This window comes from Hypanus sabinus, chromosome 14 (genome assembly GCF_030144855.1).
Source record: "Hypanus sabinus isolate sHypSab1 chromosome 14, sHypSab1.hap1, whole genome shotgun sequence".
In the NCBI taxonomy this organism is placed as follows: Eukaryota; Metazoa; Chordata; class Chondrichthyes; order Myliobatiformes; family Dasyatidae; genus Hypanus; species Hypanus sabinus.
The window spans coordinates 69155123-69177043 of NC_082719.1; the positions used below are offsets into that span (position 1 = coordinate 69155123).

The 21921-nt window shown below is 41.9% G+C and overlaps 1 protein-coding gene across 5 annotated transcripts in view; it reads left to right on the forward strand.

Moving 5' to 3' along the window:
• Positions 1–21921, forward strand: part of plpp1a (phospholipid phosphatase 1a) — a 106514-nt gene that overhangs the window by 56395 nt on the left and 28198 nt on the right. For all 5 annotated transcript variants that reach the window (XM_059989406.1, XM_059989408.1, XM_059989407.1 and 2 more), the window contains one exon: positions 6200–6480. In XM_059989406.1, the coding sequence (XP_059845389.1) occupies positions 6200–6480 (281 nt within the window). The remainder of the gene's footprint in view (positions 1–6199; positions 6481–21921) is intronic.

The following is a 21921-nucleotide window of genomic DNA, read 5'->3' on the forward strand; positions in this document are numbered from 1 at the left end:
TGCCCATTCTTATAATCTGTGGTCTCTGCAGACTCTGTGCTTCATCTGCACTACCTGCCCCTCCACCTCTCTTTGCTTCATCTGCAAACTTGGCCACAAAGCCAACTATTCTGTCATCTAGATCATTGACGTATAATGTGAAAAGAAGTGGTCCCAACACTGACCACTGTGGAATACCACTAGTCACTGACAACCAACCAGGAAAGGCCTTCTAAATGTATTAGACTTTCCTGACAGATGAGAAGGACAATTGGATGGTGATAGTCAATTGGTGGATCAAAGTTTTTATAAAAAGAGAAAGTATGTATTACTTGCTATATGCTACTTCCTTTCTAAGCAGGTTAGCTACAAAAAAAAGTTGTTTATTCTTACACAGCTTTGTAAAAGTATTCCGTCCACAACCCTTTCTTCACATAAATGTATTATAACCAGAGATATTGAGCAATTTAAGTGAAAATTTTTATTTGTGAATCACACGCTCCTTTTTTCACAGTAGAACTAAAAACCAAGGGAAATTGTAAAGCATGAGAAACTAAAAATCCAAAAACTGTAATGTCAGCAGTTCAAAAGTATTCATCCCCTTTTGCTCAGTACTTAGTTGAACCACCTCTTACAGCTATTACAGCCAGTAGTCTTTGTGGATAAGCCTCTATTACCTTTGCACAATGTGATGGAGCAAGATTTGCCCATTTCTCCTTGCAAAATTGTTCATGCTATGCTGGGCTAGTTGGGGAGTGGTGATGGACAGCAGTCTTGAGATGTTCATTGGGTTAATGTCAGGACTCTGCCTGGGCCATTCAGGGACATAAATTTTCTTCATTTCATGGTTGCTCTGGCAGTGTGCTTTGGAGTGTTGTCCTGCCCAGCCTAGCAAGTTTTTATCCAGGATCTATCCGTATGTAGCAGCATTCATCTTCCCCTCAACCCTAAACAGATTTCTAGCCCCTGCTGCTGAATGGTATCCACATAGCATGATTCTACCTCCACCATTCTTTGCAATAGGAATGGTGTTAACTGGCTGATGTGATTTATACCATGTGTACAGCTTAGTGTTGAGGCCAAAAAGTTTCACTTTAGTCTCATCCGATCACATGACCCTCGTCTACTTCTTTACAGCATCATCTAACTGACACTTTTCATTTCAGCCAGGGCTTCTTCCTTGCCACTCTTCCATAGAAGAAGAAGAAGAGAAGAGTAGCCCTTAACTTGGCAGTGGAGTTATCGGGGCACCGTCATGATGGTGTACCCGTAGCAAGCTATTCTTGTTTTTACGAGGCCAAGTTGCCAGCTCAATGCTCAACCCTACTTGGATTCGAACTCGGGAACCTTCACTCCAGAGTCCGGCACTGACTGTATTGTGCCACCAAGCGGGTGTCCACTCTTCCATAAGTACCCCTTTTGTGCAAGGCCTTACAGATCGAGGTGGAATGAACTGAATCTCCAGTTGCAGCCACTGAATTCTGCAGCTCACTCAGTGGCTATTGGTATCACAGTAGCCTCTCGTACAAGTGCCATTATTCCGTGGCAACTAAGTTTAGAGCGACAGCCTGTGCTAGGCTATGTGGCTGTGGTTTCATATTGTTTTTCACCTATTCATGAATCACTGCACTGAGCTCCAAGGTATGTTCAGTGCCTTTAAGATGGTCCTGTACCCTTCCCCAGATTTGTGCTTCTCTATTATCATTTCCCTGTTTTGAATGCTCTTTTGTCTTAATTTTGGTTTGGCCTGTTGAAAATCTACCATACTATTGGACCTTAGAGGGGGGGGGGGAATATTTATTCTTAGAAGTTCATTGAAAACTGGTGATCCTCCACTTCTCTGCATCAACAAATTGGGTGAGTTGGTAAGGTAATACAGTATATTGCACCTGAGGAAGGTTAGCATCAGGATGAATACTTTTTAGCCTTAAATTGGTTTTTAATTTTTAGTAAATTGTTGATAGGTTTTGGAATTTTTCTTTTGATTTGACATGATGCACAATATTTTGTAGCTCAAAAAATCCTACTTAAATATACTTTAAATTAAAAAATGAGACAGTAAAATGTGAAAATGGTTGTGGGGAGTTGAATACTTTTTCACAGGCTCTCTATCTTTATGATTTTGTCAAGCAATTACAATAAGGTTGCCATGAGTGATAATGAGAGCTTTGTATTTTCATGATAATGTACTGCACCCATTGTAAAGGTCATATATATGTATCTTGTTAGATTAGTTTTTTAGGACTGCCAAGTAAGATGGGTAGTTCTACATTATGTGTACTATGTTAGATTTTCATATTTGTAAATGACCAGCTTTATCGAGTTCTGTTTCATAATCTGCTGCAATAGTTGTTTGGAAATGGTTATTCAGCTCTTTAATTTGTAGGATTGCATCACTGTTTGCTGACTGGGAAGATTGGTTCAAAACATGTAGTGTTAGGCTTTATATTCTTCAGTGGTACGCCATGACCTGCTGTAGGCCAGCTGCAGAAGTGCCCAGTACCTGAGGCACAGCAGGGAAGACAACACACTCTTTGGTGGCTGCACCCTGCTCAAGTCATTAATCCCCCTGGTAATGTTCCCAGATAAGCTTCAGTCATAATCTTCATTTGCCTACTCATTTATAAACTTAGACTGTGAGGCTTCTGGTGTCTGCTGCCTCACTGGTGCCACGCTGCTATCCTGTGCCACAATGCCTGGTAGATATTGACATTGAAGATAGCGCCAGTGAACAGCGCACCCAAAGGCAACATCCTCCAGACAGCTCACGAAACGACTTCTTTTACTTCTTCTTTCAAGTATGGTTCTGCTGCTATTGGAAACTATAATTTACATTTTGATGGTGTATTTTCTGTCTGATTGAACAACCTAGCACTTTGCTGTCTCCAAGAGAGTTCAGTGAGGTTTTGTGTGAAGTGCACAGCCTGGAGGCCAAGAAGCCTGGAGACGGGGCACGGGCCTGTGATCGACTCCGTTTCTCTCCGACCTCGCTGACTGAGGCATCAAGCAAAGTTGAAATCTGAGCGTTGAGGAGTGGAAGGCGAGCAGGTGTTCAGTGTTGTCCGCCTGTGTTTCACCAGTCTCTCTCTCCCTCTCACTCACTGCTGCTGCAGGAAGGTGCCGGTGTCTGACCAGTCCCTCTTTCCCTCTTGCTCAGGGACGGTGCCAGAATCTTTAGTCTTAGACACAGTTTAATCGGCGAGGTTTGTAGCTTAGACTCTGTAATCATGTCATGATGTTTATGATTTCTGATTACGCCCTTTTTTATTGTTATTTTATGCAGTTTTGACCAGGGCAGACTGGCTCTGCAGCCTGCAGTCAACAATTGACACAGCTCTAAATAGACCTGAACCTCACCAAAGTGAGCATACCTAGACTCTCTCAGTTACTTTGTGGTTTCATGTTCTATATTCTGGGCATTTTGCTCTTTTTTTGCCATTTGCACAATTTGTCCTCTTTTGTGCAAAGGAGGGGAAGCAGCTGCAGTCAGAAAGGACATAATGGAGGCTGATTCACTGAATCTACATGAGTACGATTTGAAAATAAGGAAGGTGCAATTACTGTGGTTGGATTATACTATAGAACCCCCAATAACCACCTAGACATTGAGTAAAACAGATAAGCAGGCAGATTAGGGAAAGGAGCAAGAACAATAGGTTTATTAGTCTGGTTGACTACAACTTCCACAATATAGTGTGGGACCTCTTTAATGCAAGAGAATAAGGCAGGGTAGAATTGGTTAGGTGCATCCAGGAAAGTATGTGGATAATCCAGCTAGAGGAATGTCTATACCAGAACCTGTATTAGGAAATGAACCTGGCCAGGTGACTGACCTTTCACTGGGGGAACATCTCTACAGTGGGAAACCGTGACTACAACTCCTTATTATTTTTAAATTGCTATGAATAAAGAAAAGAATAGTAGGAAATTATTAGATTTAGGAAGGACAAATTGCAAGAATATCAGACAGGAGCTCAGGAGAGTTAATTGGCAACAAGTACTTGGGCAAGTCCACATCTGACATAAGAAGGTTGTTAAAGGCCAACTGGTATTTAGGACATCTCCATTCCAGTAAGTAGAAAGCACAAGGACAGCAAGGCAAGGGAACGTCAGATGATGAAGAAGGTTGGGAATTCAGTCAAAAAGGAAAAGGAAGCATATGTAATGGAAAATCAAACAGGGCACTTGAGGAATATAAGGAAGTCATGAAAAAACAAGAAGGGAATTAGGAGAGACCAGGAAAAGTCCTTGACAAATAGAATTAAAGAGTAATTCTATGCATATATCTATAGCAAGAGGATAACCAGGACCACTCATAGATAGAAAAGGTGCATGTGGTTGGAGCCAGAGATGTGGGTAAAGTCCTGAAGTAGTCTGTATTGGTACTCCTAAGGAGAAAGACAGGGAGCACAGTAAGATCTGTGTGGAGCATGATAATATGCTGTGATAATTTGAAATAAAGAAAGGGGTGTTGTTGGTTCACTTGAAGAATATTAAGGTGGTTCAGTCCTGGGGATTGATGTCAGACACCCTATGTTATTGAGCGAGTCATCACATGAGATTGCTGAGGTCTTGATCTTGTCCCCTCCAGCCACAAGCGAGAGGACTCAGAGTGAATAGCTAATGTTGCTCTTTTATTCAAGGAGGGATATGCCTGGAAATCATAGACTGGTGAACCTAGTGTCAATAGTAGGAAAGATTCTTATAGATTGGGTTACGGATTCTTACAGATTTGCAAAAGCATGGTCTAATTATAGACAGTCACCATGAATTTGTATAGGGCAGGTCACTTCTTACTAACTTGATTGTGAAAGTTCAAAGGAGATGGAGGGCAAGTTTTTTTTCAATGAGTGGTGCATGCTGGAAGTGTGTTGTCAAGGCTGGTGGTGGTGGCAGATAGCACAGAGTCATTTAAGATGTTCTTAGATAGACACATGAATATGCAGAGAATGGAAGGATATGGACCATAAGTAGGCAGAAGAGATTAGGTGCTATTAGAATAATTAATATGGCACAACATTGTTCCTCTTCCTTGCAGTCAAAGCTGAATACAGAGCTCATTAAAACAATTAGATGGCCTACTGTGCTCTTTTTCTGCCCCCGTATTCTGGTCTCTTGGGATTCATGATGTGATTTGTCTTTCTGTTGTAAATGTTACATCTGTCATTTGCTTAATGGATGTATATACTGGCTGAAGTTGTTGATATGGGCTTTTGGTAGCTCCTGAAAATTTGCTTCTGTAGCTACCAGTACAGGCTTGGAAACCCTTGTTTTGAAAATTGGTTGCAGGCTGTTTTGTTCTGGGAATGCTTCTCTGGAGCTGGTGGACCAGAAGTTGATGGCATAGAGAGGCAAGATTCAAAGGAATTTAATAATATGCAGCCCTGATTTTAACAGTGAATCAGAATCAGGTTTACTATCACTGAGATAGGCCATGAGATTTGTTGTTTTGTCTTGAGGATGGGATACGAGGGTAATTCGGTGTTATGACCAGCAGCTTCATTAAGGAGCCTCCATCTTTCGATGTCATTAACGATTCTGGGTACGATACTGAAGATTGAAGCCTGAAGGTAGATCGGAAGTTGAGGCCTAATGGCTGATGCCCTGGGTCTGCAAGTCCACCGGAGAAGTTAAAAGCCCGGTATCTGCGAGTCCATTGGAGGCCTGGAGACGGCCGATCCTGGGGTTAGAGGACTGAGTGTATGGGAGGGAGGTAAAGGGCTTGCTTTGCTTTTGTTGTTGTTGCTAAACATTGTAAATACACTGTTAATGCCGGGATGCATGTACCACGGTCACGGTGCCTGTTTATGCAAACGATGCATTGCACTGTATGTTTCAATGTACATGTGATAAATAAATTTGTTTATAGTTAATCTAATCTAAGATCTTATGAATTAATGTGCCTTATAATGATGGTTTGCTATTAAGTAATTTCTCTGCTGCAAGTGTAAATTACAGATTAAAATCATGGTTAATTAATGAAGGGATGTTGTACACATGAGCACCACTCATCAAGATTGTCTGATCTTTAGTAAGACTAGAGCCATAGTCAAAAAATAGGATACTTAAAATTGTAAACAAATGACCTTATAAAATTACTTTTGCTGACGCTGCTTTTTTCTTGCAAGCTTCTGTACTAAGCTTCTTGTGGATTGCTGTAGGAATATCATGCCTGTTATTTCTAGTGGAGAATTGACACCTAACCCTTCTTCTGTTGCAGATAATCATAGGGGAGATATGCTCAGTTCATTGGAACCAATTACGTTCTGACTCCTTTATTGGAAACTCCTATTTAGCCACCGTATATAAGGCAATTGGGACATTTTTATTTGGGGCTGCTGCAAGCCAGTCTCTGACCGACATTGCCAAATATTCAATTGGGCGTCTTCGGCCTCACTTCCTCGATGTTTGCCAACCCGATTGGGGAAAGCTCAACTGCTCTACGGGGTACATAACTGACTTTACGTGCCAGGGTGACAAAGAGCTGGCCAATGAAGCACGGTAAGTTCAGTTAACTGAATTGTACAAGGTCCCATAGAATTTTATCTTGATGCATTTTTTGAAGTTCTAAATAAGCTTTATTGATAATAAAAAAATACAAAGGAATAAACACCTTCCGATGCTCCTTACTTTTTTGTGTCATTTGACATAACATTGTTGCATTTTGTGCTTCCTAGAGTAATACAGCTTCTGTTGCTTGAGTGGCCTTCCCGTCAGACTCAACCTCTCGATGTCCAATAGTGAAAAAAACCCTCTGGCCCATCCCCACAGAGACTTTGCATTGGCAGCACTGAGCTTCTGTGCATCTTTCAGCATTCCCTTACGCATATTTCTCTCTGCTGGAAGAGAGGGTTCAGGGTAATGTTCAACCACAGAGGAATGATGTTCCAGTGATCACACAGGGAGGGCCCCTTTCACTGCCAGCCAGACAAGATCTTGGTACTCATTGGTGATGCTGGCAATAAGGCATTTTGCCAGTTGGCACTGCCAGCCAATTGATGCATGATGTACCATCCAATGTCAAAAAGAAGGCAATAGTTCACTGCAATGCACACAAAATGCCGGAGGAGCTCAGCAAATCAGGTAGCTTCTGAGGAGGGATATAAACAGTTGACATGTCTGTATAACAGTTTACTCTTCCCCAAAGTAGTTGGGTATGGGTTGCTCTGAGCTACAGTTGTGACAGAGTGGGATAGATTCATAGTGAGGGAAGTCATCACATTACTGGATGTCTTTGTGGGAACTGGATGTCTCTTTCATCCTCAAATTTTTCTCATCATATGTGCATTCATCTTTGGGATTGAATCACCTTCTTTGTGCTTAATACATCTCATATTTTGTAAAACATAGAGGACATTCTTTTAGATCTGAATTGGTTCTCAGAATCCATTACCACAATTTTATTTTCCCTCCCCACATATTTCCTGTAAACTGCAAATCTAGCTTACCCTCTCACAGCTATACTCAGAGACAGTCCCATAGCCATGACCTCCTCCCACTCAATTATACTGGAGGTAATTTAAAGTAGCCTGTTAATTTACCTGCTGTCACTGTTTTTGTTACATGAACAAAGTCACGGGAGAGACGCAACTGGGAGACATAAAGTTGTCTTGTTATTTGACAAAATGAGACACAGCAGGCATTGTATTGAGACCCTTGCAGAGGGAGAGGCCTGCTCGACCCAACATGACGTGACATTTTAGATGCTACAGATCAAAGGACAATTTTATATTTACAATATATCTACAGTGCTTCCTTTGAATTACATTTAACTTTAACACCTCCTTCCTTGCACCCACACAATATAACCATATAACAACTACAGCAAAGAAACAGGCCATCTCGGCCCTTCTGGTCCGTGCCAAACACTTACTCTCACCTAGTCCCACCGACCTGCACTCAGCCTATAACCTTACATTCCTTTCCTGTCCATACACCTAACCAATTTTACTTTAAATGACAATATCGAACTTCTACTGGAAGCTTGTTCCACACAGCTACTACTCTCTGAGTAAAGAAGTTCCCCCTTATGTTACCCCTAAACTTTTGCCCCCTAACTCTCAACTCATGTCCTCATTTGAATCTTCCCTACTCTTAATGGAAAAAGCCGATCCACGTCAACTCTATCAATCCCCCTCATAATTTTAAATACTTCTATCAAGTCCCCCCTCAAGTTTCTACGCTCCAAAGAATAAAGACCTAACTTGTTCAACATTTGATAATAACTTAGGTGCTGAAACCCAGGTAACATTCTAGTAAATCTCCTCTGTACTCTCTCTATTTTGTTGACATCTTTCCTATAATTCGGTGACCAGAACTGTACACAATACTCCAAATTTGGCCTCACCAATGCCTTGTACAATTTTAACATTACATCCCAACTCCTATACTCAATGCTCTGACTTATGAAGGTCAGCATACCAAAAGCTTTCTTCACCACCCTATCCACATGAGATTCCACCTTCAGGGAACTATGCACCATTATTCCTAGATCACTACAGATACCAATTAACTATGGTTTGTGGCTCTTAGGAAGTCATTTTCCAGAGCTGCATTTTAAGTGGAATCTACAGTCCATATTCAGATCTGAAGACTGGTGGCTGGTTAGTTGCTGAAGGTAATGTTTTGCTATACATCCCAAGTCCTTAATATGTTCGAACAACTGTGGCATCCGAATAATGGCTCAGGGTAGGGCCACAGCAGATGCCATTGTTAAGATGCCAGACAAAATCATCAGTAATTTACTCCATTGAATAGAGGTGGCATGAACTGCAATCATTGCAACTTGCTGGATGATTGCACTGTAAATTAATACCTTTAACAAAGTAAAAAGCTTGCTTTCTGTGGTTGATGAAAGAGTCTTGGTATGAATTGAGGCAATAAGCAGGTCTAGGGATTGAGTGAGCCACCAGTGGATGTGTGGGGAGCCTTGGATTGAGAAGCTGTGATCTACCAAGTACTGAGGAAGTGGGTTAAGATGTGGAGGAGGAGGAGTTAGTTGGACGGATAATATAATAGGAAAGGAGGCTTGTGATTGGGTGTTGGGTTGGAGTGACAGACCTGAGAATGTCTTTTGTAAAGGCAAGGCACATTGTGGAATAGGCAGCTTGAGGTCAGAGTTTGCTGGGCTGGGGTGCCTGAAAGTGGGACAAGTAGACAATTAGTGGGTCAGCAAGTTCAGGTTCAGAGAGCTGGCTCAGCAAGTATTGTGACTGAGGCTGTGTGTTGAAGCTGAGATTATAATGACAGGTTGTGGAGCTGAAGTTGGGATTGCATCACACAGAGATCAGGTGATTGAGTTGGAAATTGCTTTGAAGGACATTTTGGATTGGTGTTTAGGATAAACTAAAAAATCTTGGGGAGAATGAGATAAAGACGTGAGATTGTGGTTTGTGAGGTATACTGGCAGATCACTGAGTGTGAAGTTCTGCTTCTGAGATTTGTGGTGGAGCAGAATTTATTAGGGGTAGCTGAGGATTGAGGAGAAGAAAACTGGGTGCAGATTAGATTTTAGAGAGTATAGAGTGGGGTGGCATATTTTAAGGATCCATGTCTGATGCAGCTGGGAGATCATGAGCTGTATGAGATAAGGATATAACCTTTAGTTCCAAGTGCTAACCTCAGTAATTTTATCTGAGAAAGGAGAGATTGCATAGGGAAATTGCCATTCCTAATTCATTTCCACAAATACTGTTGGAAACGTGCACCAGCAGACATCAGAGATGAGCAATGACCACATATTTAAAGACCCAACAGTAAATGTGCAACTTTCCCACACTTGAGCTACAAGAGAGAATGATTCAAGCTTGTGAGTAAAAGCAATATAAAATAACAGCCTTCTCAAACCTACTTCTGAACATTATAATCCAGCAACAGCTGGGTTTTTTTTACTACGGGGATTAGGGAATTTGATGTCATTACAACGTCTGTTCTCTACAAAGTTAGCTTGTCAGACTGGTGGAATTGGAACTCATTGAGCCAGAATGAAGTCACCAGCACAATGGAAAGAGTTTGAATCTGTCTAAATTACTTGATTTTTTCCAGGTTTGTCTGCCGCAGCAGAGTAGAAAGGCAGCTAGATTTCTTTGTGATTAGATTAGAGTCTGCAATGCATATTCCCAGTGTTACAACTGATTTCTTCTGCTTGGTTAATATTCTCTATATTGCCAGTGTTAAACACCTTGGATGAAAATCTCATTAGTCTTAGCCCTAGCATTTATGATAAAGTGCATGTACACATTGAATTGATGATAATCCTTTTCCATGGGGTTGGGGGGGAAGTCCTTTCAAACTTGAAACTCATTTTACACAAAACAAGCAGGAGCATTGGATATTTGAAAACCATCTTCAACTATATCCCTGGAAGTTCTGTCTGACTTTGTTGAAGCTGTCTGGAGACACATCATGGCAATTTAAAAAAAATATCCCAAGCCCGAGATTTTGTTTTGCCTTTCAAAAAACATGGCTGATGCACCATCAATAACTTACTGTGAGACGTAAAAGCCGATATCTCGCCTTTATGTCTCAGAGTGAGTTATTGATGGTGCATCAATTTTATTGACTGGAAGTTTTAAAACATGGAAACCGTTTTACGTCCGGAAAGATTGGATTTGGACCCCCAAGACCCTGAAGCAGCTCTTGCCTTTGAACTCTGGCTTGCATGCTTCCAATCATACTTTGCGGAGGTTCGTGCAACTGAACCCGCCGTTATGCACAGAATTTTCCTCTCGAGGGTCACCCCAAAAGTTTATTCATTTATCAGGGACCTGTTGACCTACGAAGGGGCACTGGACGCCCTCAAAAGACAGTACCTGTGGCCGGTGAACACCGTCTACGCAAGACATCGCTTAGCTACGCGATGACAGCGGCCTGGAGAGTCAAGCGCCGAGTTTCTCCGAGCCCTACAGACACTCATTTGAACTTGTGACTGCAAAACACTCACAGCGGAACAGCATGCGGAGCTGCTAGTACGAGACGCCTTTGTGACAGGACTGAGGTCAGTGTACGTGCGTCAGAGGTTGCTGGAGAAAGCCGATCTTACCTTACGCTCGGTGATCGAGACGGCCGACACGCTGGAAGCTGCTCTGCACAACACTGACGCTGTCCAGTCGTGCGATTCCCCGCAGGTTCCGTGGATGCCTCAGACCCCGCCGCCGCCGGTTCCCGTGAGTGAATTCGCCAACGCTGCTGCCAGTCGCGATTCCACGAACTCCCCGAACTCGACCACGGCGGTATCCAGGTGGAAGCCTGAGCTGTGTTATTTCTGCGGAGTCGAAAAGCACCCCCGAAAACGCTGTCCGGCCCGAGAAACAACCTGCTCCAGCTGCGGGAAGAAGGACCATTTCGCCAAGGTCTGTAAGTCCTTCTTCCAGTCAATAAAATTGATGCACCATCAATCACTCTCTCTGAGACATAAAGACGAGACATCGGCTTTTATTGACTGGAAGAAGGAACCAGCAGTCAGTGACCACCATACTACATCCTGGAGACTGAGAGGCCGGGCTCAGGCCTCGATCGCCTTTATACCAGGGTCTGTGGGAGGAGCCACAGGAGCAGTCAGCAGAGGTATATGTAGTTCACCACAATGGCCAAAATGAGCAATGTCTATCAATGAAAGGAAAGGGTGGTCAGGGTGTTTACAACAGACTGGGCCACTGCCTACAAAGTTAATAGTTGTCTTTGTTAAGTAGTCATTACAGTAAAATCTCCTCGTTCTCTGTTAGAAAGGCACATTAATTTTCCATTACAAGGTATTTGTTTTGTTAGGAATTCAGAATGGCTTGACTCCATAGCATTTTTTTAAAATAAGAAAATAGTTAACATTTTCCTCACTTCTCAAGCGATCATTTGGGGGCTAAGGACGACTTTGTTTCCACCCCAACTTGGGGGTGGCCAGTGATACAGATTGCGGGGGTGTGAAGCAGGAGGAGAAGGTGGCAGGGAAGGCCTGCAAGCTCTGCTCTGGTTGGCTGCAGAGCTTGTCAGGTGGTGCTCTGCCTCTGCCAATCACACCAGGGCCCTGTGTGATCCCGTCAAGTGAAGAACAAATTCTGAATTCCATCTCTGATGCTCCTTCTGAATTTGTTTGATCACTAGCCAGAAATTTCCATGGATCAGTGAAGACTATACCAAGGAGACTTTGAGAATATCCTGAAAGCATTCTTTTAAAGCCTCCAAGTGTCTTGTGCTGTGATAGAGCTAGAGCATATCTTGGTAGTCAGCTGTCTGAGAGTAATGCGTGCATAAATGTAATTAGAACCTTTTGTTGACCTAGGAGAGAACAATGTCAATGGTTTGTTTATCCTGTAATTGGTTTGGAGGACTTTGTAGTGATAGGGCAAGTACTGCCAGTCCAGAACTTTTGAGGCACCAGATGCAGGTTAAACCACTTATTTGAAATCTACAGAACTGCGTATGATTGCTGCCACCTCAGTTTGGGCTTTCATTTCTGAAGAGTTTAGGAGAATATTAGTGGACACGTTCTTATTGTAATAAATAGAATTGACTGTGATGCATTACTGTGTTTCCTGTTAGCAATACTTATTTGAAAGAAAAGCATTAATAGCTGAAACCAACAGCCACATTTCTATTTTGTGAATATATAGTATGAAACACTGTAAGGCAGAAAGAACCTGATCAAATGCAATTTAAAAAGGTCATAGCAGAAGTCTTAAAAATAGGAAATTTTCAAACCAGTGCTAGAAAAAAGATGAAATAGGAATCCAATTCCAAAACACATTGAGTTAATTTTATTTTAAATATCAAGAGCTGGATACCGCATTCCTTTGACTGAAGCTGATTCAAATACTGTCATTGGTTCCAGTTTCCTACTTGGCATTTTATAAAATGTTAACCATATAACATATAACAATAACAGCACGGAAGCAGGCCATCTGGACCCTCCTAGTCCGTGCCGAACTCTTAATCTCACCTAGTCCCACCTACTCGCACTCAGCCCATAACCCTCCACTCCTTTCCTGTCCATATACCTATCCAATTTTACCTTAAATGACACAACTGAACTGGCGTCTACTACTTCTACAGGAAGCTCATTCCACACAGCTATCACTCTCTGAGTAAAGAAATACCCCCTCTTGTTTCCCTTAAACTTCTGCCCCCTAACTCTCAAATCATGACCTCTCATTTGAATCTCCCCTACTCTCAATGGAAACAGCCTATTCACGTCAATTCTATCTATCCCTCTCAAAATTTTAAATACCTCGATCAAATCCCCCCTCAACCTTCTATGCTCCAATGAACTTGTTCAACCTTTCTCTGTAACTTAAGTGCTGAAACCCAGGTAACATCCTAGTAAATTGTCTCTGCACTCTCTCTAATTTATTGATATCTTTCCTATAATTCAGTGACCAGAACTGTACACAATATTCTAAATTTGGCCTTACCAAGGCCTTGTACAATTTTAACATTACATTCCAACTTCTGTACTCAATGCTTTGATTTATAAAGGCCAGCGTTCCAAAAGCCTTCTTCACCACCCTATCTACATGAGACTCCACCTTCAGGGAACTATGCACTGTTATTCCTAGATCTCTCTGTTCCTCTGCATTCCTCAATGCCCTACCATTTACCCTGTATGTTCTATTTGGATTATTCCTGCCAAAATGTAGAACCTCGCACTTCTCAGCATTAAACTCCATCTGCCAACGTTAAGCCCATTCTTTTAACTGGCATAAATCTCCCTGCAAGCTTTGAAAACCCACCTCATTATCCACAACACCTCCTACCTTAGTATCATCGGCATACTTACTAATCCAATTTACCACCCCATCATCCAGATCATTTATGTATATTACAAACAACATTGGGCCCAAAACAGATCTCTGAGGCACTCCACTAGTCACCGGCCTCCATCCCGATAAACAATTATCCACCACTACTCTCTGGCATCTCCCATCTAGCCACTGTTGAATCCATTTTATTACTCCAGCATTAATACCTAACAACTGAACCTTCTTAACTAACCTTCCATATGGAACTTTGTCAAAGGCTTTGCTGAAGTCCATATAGACTACATCCACTGCCTTACCCTCGTCAACATTCCTCATAACTTCTTCAAAAAATTCAATAAGGTTTGTCAAACATGACCTTCCATGCACAAATCCATGCTGGCTACTCCTAATCAGATCCTGTCTATCCAGATAATTATTAATACTATCTCTAAGAATACTTTCCATTAATTACTGCAGATTCTAAGTGCTGTGGGTGAAAATTGTTACCAAGATTGTGCTTGCTATTCTGTAGTTTTTTAAAAATATAAGTTCTTGCTCCCAGCACATGTCTTTGGCTAACTGAGGAGCAAATTGAAAATTTAGGTGTAGTTTTTAAATTTCATAGAGATTTCCTTCCGTTAATTATGTGCTGGAAGACCAAATTCATAATATCAACATTACAAGATATTTACATTGGATTGTTATCTGAATTCTCTGTGGGCCTCTGAACAGTGGGCAGAATGTGGAGAACAAATTACAAAGGGAGATAGAAAAGGCATGTAAAAGGACAATGCTACGATATTCATGGGGGATTTCGATATTTAGGATGTTTGGGAAAATCAGGTGGTGCTAGATCCCAAGTAAAGGAATTTGTAGAAACCCTTCAGGATAGCTTTTTAGAGCAGCTTATGGTTGAGCCCACGAGGGGAAAGGCAATTCTGGATTGGATGCTATGTAATGAACCAGATTTGATTAGAGAGCTTAAGGCAATGGAACCCTTAAGTGACAATGATCATAATATGATAGAATTCACCCTACAGTTTGAAAAGGAGAAGCTAAAATAAGATGTATCAGTATTAAAGGGGAGTAAAAGGAACTACAGAGGCATGAGAGAGAGCCTGGTCAAAGTAGATTGGAAGGGAAAACCATCAGGGATGGTAGAACAACAGTGGCTGGAGTTTCTGGGAGCAATGTGGAAGGCAAGGGATAGATTCACATGAAAGAAGAAGTATTTTAAAGCGAGGACGAGGCATCTCAGACGAGGAAAGTTAAAGACAGCACAAAAGCAAAATTTAGTGGTAAGCGAGGATTGTTTGGAAAGTTTTTAAATACCAACAGTAGTCTACTGAAAAAAGCAATAAGGAAAATTACACTGGAGAGGTAGTAATAGGGGACAAAGAAATGGACAAACTCAATAAGTATTTTGTGTCAGTCTTGACTGTAGAAAAAAGCACAGTTACGAGAAAGTTGAGAGTGTCGGGACAGAAGTGAGTGTAGTCTCTATTACTAAAGAGAAGATACTTGGGAAGCTGAGAAGTCTGCAGGTAGATAACTCACCTGGACCAGATGGATCACATCCCAGAGTTCCGAAAGAAGCAGCTGAAGAGATTGTGGAGGCATTAGTAGTGATCTTTCAATAATCACTAGATTCTGGAATAGTTCCAGAGGACTAGAAAATTGCAAATGTCTTTCCACTCTTTAAGAGGCAAGGGAGGCAAAAGATAGGACATTATGGGCCAGTTGACCTGACTTCAGTAGTTGGTAAGATGTTGGAATCCTTTAAGTAAATAACAGGCAGGATAGACAAAGGACTGTCAGTGAATATTGTTCACTTGGATTTTCAGAAGGCATCTGATGAGGTACTGCTTATGAAGCTGGTAAACAAGTTAGAGCCCATGATGTTATAGTACTTGCATGGATCAAATATTGGCTGATGGCAGGAAACAGAGTGGGAATAAAGGGAACTTTATCTGGTTGGCTGCCAGTGACTAATGGTGTTCCTTGGGTGTTAGCATTGAGACTGCTCCTTTTCATGTTATATCTCAGTGATATGGATGACAGAACTGTGACCAAGTTCGTGGACAATGCAAAGATAGATGGAGGGGCAGATAGTGCTGAGGAAGCAGGGAGTCTGCAGAAGGACCCAGCAGATTAGACCATAAGACCTAGGAGCAGAATTAGCCACTTAGCTCATTGAGTCTGCTCTGCCATTCCATCATGGCTGATTAATTATCCCTCTCAACCCCGTTCTCCTGTCTTCTTCCCATTACCTTTGGCACCCTGATTAATCAAGAACCTATCATCCTCTGCCTTAAATACACCCAATGACTTGGTCTATGCAGCGGACTGGAGCAATGAATTTTACAGATTCACCACACTCTGGCTAAAGAAATTTTTCCTCATCTCTGTTCTAAGTGGATGCCCCTCTATTCTGAGAGTGTGTCCTCTGATCTTGGACTCCACCACTATGGGAAACATCCTCTCCACGTCCATTTTATCCACACCTTTCAATATTTGATAGATTGCAATGAGATGCCTCCTCATTCTTCTGAACTCCATTGCGAAAAGGCCCAGAGCTATCAAATGTTCCTCATATGTTAACCCTTTCATTCCTGGGATCATTCTTGTGAACCTCCTCTGGACCCTCTCCAATGCCAGCACATCTTTTCTTAGATAAAGGGCCCAGAACTGTTAACAGTACTCTGCGCAGTCTGACCAATGCCTCATAAAGCCTCAGCATTACATGCATGTTTTCATATTCTAGCCCTTTCAAAATAAATGCTAACATTTCATTTGCCTTCCTTACCATCGACTCAACCTCAGTAAAAACACAGAACACAATTTGTCATTTCCCTTTCAATACAACAATCTTGCTCTCAGGTTCTCAATCAATTTACTTTGAACTTTCAACCTGCAAGTTAACCTTTAGGGAATCCTGCGTGAGGATTCCCAAGTCCCTCTGCACCTCTGATTTTTGGATTTTCTCCCCATTTACAAAATAGCCCACACCTTTATTCCTTCTGCCACTTCTTTGTCTGTACCCTCAAGTCCTTCTGCAGACACCCTGCTTCCTCAACACTACCCTTCTACCTATTTTCATATCATCCACAAACTTGACCACAAAGCCATCCGTTCCTTCATTCAAATCATGGACATACAATGTGAAAAGAAGCAGTTCCAACGCTGACTGCTAGTTACTGGTTACCAACCAGAAAGGCCCCCTTTATTCCCACTCTTCGCCTCCTGCCAGTCAGTCAATCCTCTATCCATGCTTGTACCTTTCCAGAGATACCATGCCCTCTTATTTTGTTAAGCATCCTCATGTGTGGAACCATGTCAAAGACCTGAAAGTCCAAATAAATAACACCCACTGACTTCTTTGTCTATCCTGTCTATTATTTCCTCAAAAAAATCCCAACAGAACTAAATCCCAACTATAATCCGTTTTGGAAGACCATGCTGATTTTGGCCTATTTTATCATGTGCTTCCAAATACCCTGAAACCTCATCCTTAATAATAGACTCCAACACTTTCCCAACCACTGGAGTTAGGCTAACCGGCCTATAGTTTCCTTTCTTCTGCCTCCTTCCCTTCTTCAAGAGGGCAGCGATTAGGAGAATGGGCAAAGGAATACTGTGTGGGGAAATGTATGGTCATGCACTTTGGTAGATGGAATAAATGTGTATACTATATTCTATTTGGGGTGCAGTTTCATAAATCAGAGGTACAGAGGGACTTGTGAGTCCTCATACACGATTCCCTAAAGGTTAACCTGCGGGTTGAGCTGGTTTTAGGGAAGGCAAGTGTAATGTTAGCAGTAATCTGAAGAGGATTAGAATATAAAAGCAAAGATGTAATGCAGTGTCTTTATAAAGCATTGATCAGACCACTCTTGGAAGTATTGTGAGTAGTTTTGGACCCCTTATCTAAGAAAGGATATGCTGGCATTGGAGTGGGTCAAGAAGAGGTTCATGAGAATTATCCCAGGAACACGAGAGCTAACAGGATGAGCATTTGATGGCTCTGGGCTTGTACTTGCTGGAGTTTAGAAGAATGAGGGGGGAGGTCTTATTAAGAGATATTGAAAGGACTAGATAAATTGGAGAGGATGTTTCCTATAGTGGGTGAGTCCTGGAGCAAAGCCTCTGAATAGAAGGATGTCCTTTTAGTACAGAGATAGGAAAAAAATCTTTAGCCAGAGGGTGGTGAATCTGTGGAATTCATTGCCACAGATAGCTATGGAAGCAAATCACTAGGTATTTTTAAAGTGGAGGTTGATAGGTTCTTGATTAGTAGGGGCTTCAGTGGTTAGTTGGAGAGTGGGGTTGAGAGGGATGATAAACCAGCCATGATGACTCAATGGGGAGTAGATTCGATGGGAGAAATAGCATAATTCTGCTCCTCTGTCTTATTACGAATAACACTAGTGTTGGATTTCATGAAAATTGAAATGTATTGTAATTTTTAGAAAGAAAGGCACACTGAGAATGGTATTGAAAGGATGCTGTTACAGTGTCTTTTACAGTGGTAACAAACTATACCTGATCTGCCTTTTCAAAGGGGGAAATTGCCGAGAAAAGCCACAGAGCTTTTAATTCATAGTTCGTAAGTCAGTTACACCATAGTGGTGGCAGTGGAGGGGAAAATAAAAGTTAAAAGACCTAGAAAATCAATGCTAAATTACTGACATGAAACATTCCACCTTGTTCACCAGTCATTACTTCTACTAATTGAGTTTTTATTCTATTAAATTGTTTCCCCACAAGACCCGGAAAAAAACTAGATCTTAGTTTTAAGTAGAATTCTTGAAGTTAAGAGTTTTAGACATTTGTGTTACCTGATTTATGGAGTTGGACCTTAAAATTTGCTATGACTAATGGTACTTTAATCCCTTAGCTCTCATCTCCTACCCATACCAGATTGCAGAAGTTAGCTACAACATCTGTCCCTGGCTTGCCCTTTTATAATTGAGCCTTAGGGCTATGTTCTCTTTCAACTAAGACTTGCCAACTCATCTGTGTTCTTTTGATGAGTTGTTAGTTGCATGCTTATGTCCTGAAGTCAAACCCTGAGCAGACTCAAGCTTTTATCTATCTTTGCCAAATAAGAAGATATATTTTAGAAAATAAGACTGGGCAATATATATTCTGACTGCAGAATGGGCATTGGTTCAATGGAAATAATGACTAGCACATGAGAGGGAATGTTATTGTTAACATTTCAATGGACTAATAATTTTCTGTGGTCCTTTTAATTCCACCTCATTGCCAATGGCTTGGTGTGACTGACTAATGGCAAATGATCTTGAAAGTTCTGTGGCTTCTCCAGCTACTTCTGCTTTTGAGAAGGTGCCTGTATAGTTGCAGAAGTGGAGATGAGAAGTTGGACGAAGAGAAAGCAGACTGTGTACAGTTTGCTACCCAACAGATACTGTAGCAGCTCCCTTTGAATACCATTCCTAATTTGCCTTTCTTCAAAGTGATCAGACACTGCCAGTTTCATGAAATCTGGTGCTAATGCTACTCTTAATAGCAATCCAATGTAAATACCTTGTAATACAGACATTTTGATTTAACCTCCCAGCGCACACAGCTAATGGAAACAAATCACTGTTAAACACAAAGACAGCACCTAAGTTTCCAATTTGTATCTCAGCTTGCCAAAGCTGTGTGTTGGAAGCAAAGATTTATAAAAATATGTAAATGTATGCATAATATCTATTACAACTTTCACTCATAGCACCCAGAACCTGTAGTAAGATTTAAAAAATACAGTACTGTAACTGAGAGATCGGAACAAAGAAGTATTTTAATGAGCTTCACTCAATGGAATGCACTGTTCTGCTCTTGACAATGTAAAAAATAATTTTACCCCCATGTGTTTTGGAAGTTGATTTCTATCTCCCCTTGGAAGAAGTTTTTTATAGCCTTGGTTTTAAATTCCCTTGCTGTGACAAAACCAGCTCGTCTCCCAATTTAAAGCAAGGAAGAGATGTTGGAGGTTTTTACGTTATCAGGGAAGGCTATCTGAGAGGCCTAAATCCTTTGGCTCCAGTCACTGATGTTGACTGTCTGCCAGAGAACAGTTGAATATGGCTTGCATGGCTGTAGATAATTAGAATTAGGAAGGACTGAGGTCGCAGAGGGATTTTAAATGAACTTTGTTTTTTTATTCGCAGTTAATGTAATTATCGTCCAGCTTTAAGGATAGGGTTGTTGATGATGAGGATGGTGTGAGTTAGGACTCAGGCAGCAGAGTTTTAGATGTGAGAGGTCAGCTGGGAACGTACAGGGAGAAATCGATACTGGTATAACGAAGGCTTGTTCCTGAAGATGTATGGAGGCAGGATCAGAATATGAATTTCCTGCCTGTAGTGCCTTTTCAGACCTTGCCTAAGATCTCATAAGATAGGATAGGGGTGGCACTGCAGCGCAGTGTAACACAATTACAGTGCCAGTGACCAGGGCTCAATTCCTGCCACTTCCCACACAGAGTTTGTTTGTTCTCCCCATGACCGTTTGGGTTTCCTTCAGTTGCTCCAGCTTCATTTGACATCTCAAAGATCAAGTGAAGTCACTTTTTATTGTCATTTCGACCATAACTGCTGGTACTGTACACAGTAAAAACAAGACAACGTTTTTCAGGACCATGGTGCTACATGAAACAATACAAAAACTACACTGAAACTACGTAAAACTACGTAAAACAGCACAAAAACTACACTAGACTACAGACCTACCCAGGACTGCATAAAGTGCACAGAACAGTGCAGGCAGTACAATAAAGACAATAGGCACAGTGGAGGGCAATAGGTTGGTGTATTGAGGAGTCTGATGGCTTGGGGGAAGAAACTGTTACACAGTCTGGTCGTGAGAGCCCGAATACTTTGGTACCTTTTGCCAGATGGCAGGAGGGAGAAGAGTTTGTGTGAGAGTTATGTGGGGTCCTGCACAATGCTGTTTGCTTTGCAGGTGCAGCATGTTGTGTAAATGACTGTAATGGCGGGAAGAGAGACCCCGATGATCTCTCAGCTGACCTCACTATCTGCTGCAGAGTCTTGCAATCCGAGATGGTGCAATTTCTGAACCAGGCAGTGATGCAGCTGCTCAGGATGCTCTCAATACAACCCCTGTAGAATATGATGAGGATGAGGGGTGGGAGATGGACTTTCCTCAGCCTTCGCAGAAAGTAGAGATGCTGCTGGGCTTTCTTTGCGATGGAGCTGGTGTTGAGGGACCAGGTGAGATTCTCCACCAGGTGAACAGCAAGAAACTTGGTGCTCTTAACGATCTCTACAGAGGAGCCGTCGATGTTCAGCGGAGAGTGGTCACTCTGCCCTCCTGAAGTCAACAACCATCTCTTTTGTTCACATTAAGAGACAGGTTGTTGGCTCTGCACCAGTCTGTTAGCCGCTGTACCTCCTCTCTGTAAGCTGACTTGTCGTTCTTGCTGATGAGACCCACCACAGTCGTATCATCGGCAAACTTGATGATGTGGTTCGAGCTGTGTGTTGTAACACAGTCGTGGGTCAGCAGAGTGAACAGCAGTGGACTGAGCACACAGGCCTGGGGGGCCCCAGTGCTCAGTGTGATGGTGTTGGAGACGCTGCTCCCGATCCGGACTGACTGAGGTCTCCCAGTCAGGAAGTCTAGGATCCAGTTGCAGAGAGAGGTAATCAGGCCCAGTAGGCTCAGCTTTCCGGTCAGTTTCTGAGGGATGATTGTGTTGAATGCTGAGCTGAAGTCTATGAACATGGGTGTAATTGGGTGGTTTCTGCTCACTGGACCAGAAGGGCATGTTACTGTGCTGTATCTAAAAAAATAACAAATGGTGTGAGTTGCTTTAAGGCTCCTGGCAAGGAATCATCCCTGCACCTGCACTGGCCCAATGTAATGCTCAAAATTTCACTCTCGATATTCAGCGATGTCGTTCCTTTGTTTTAATGTCTGTAATCTATTAAGGATTCAAACTTCATCGAAAATGGAAGTAACTTCAACCCAAAATCCAGATGACTCGGAACAGATAAGGTGTTCAAAAGGTCTCAAACTTGATCCAAATTTTCCATTTCTTGTTTTAATGCCAACAATGGAGTCTTAAGTAAAGGGATGATCAGGCAGCTGGCAGGTTTCAAGGAAGTTAGTTAACTTTTTATGTAAGTAGGATGTGGGTCTTATTAAATCTTTTATGAGTTTAACTGGGATCTTTACTAGC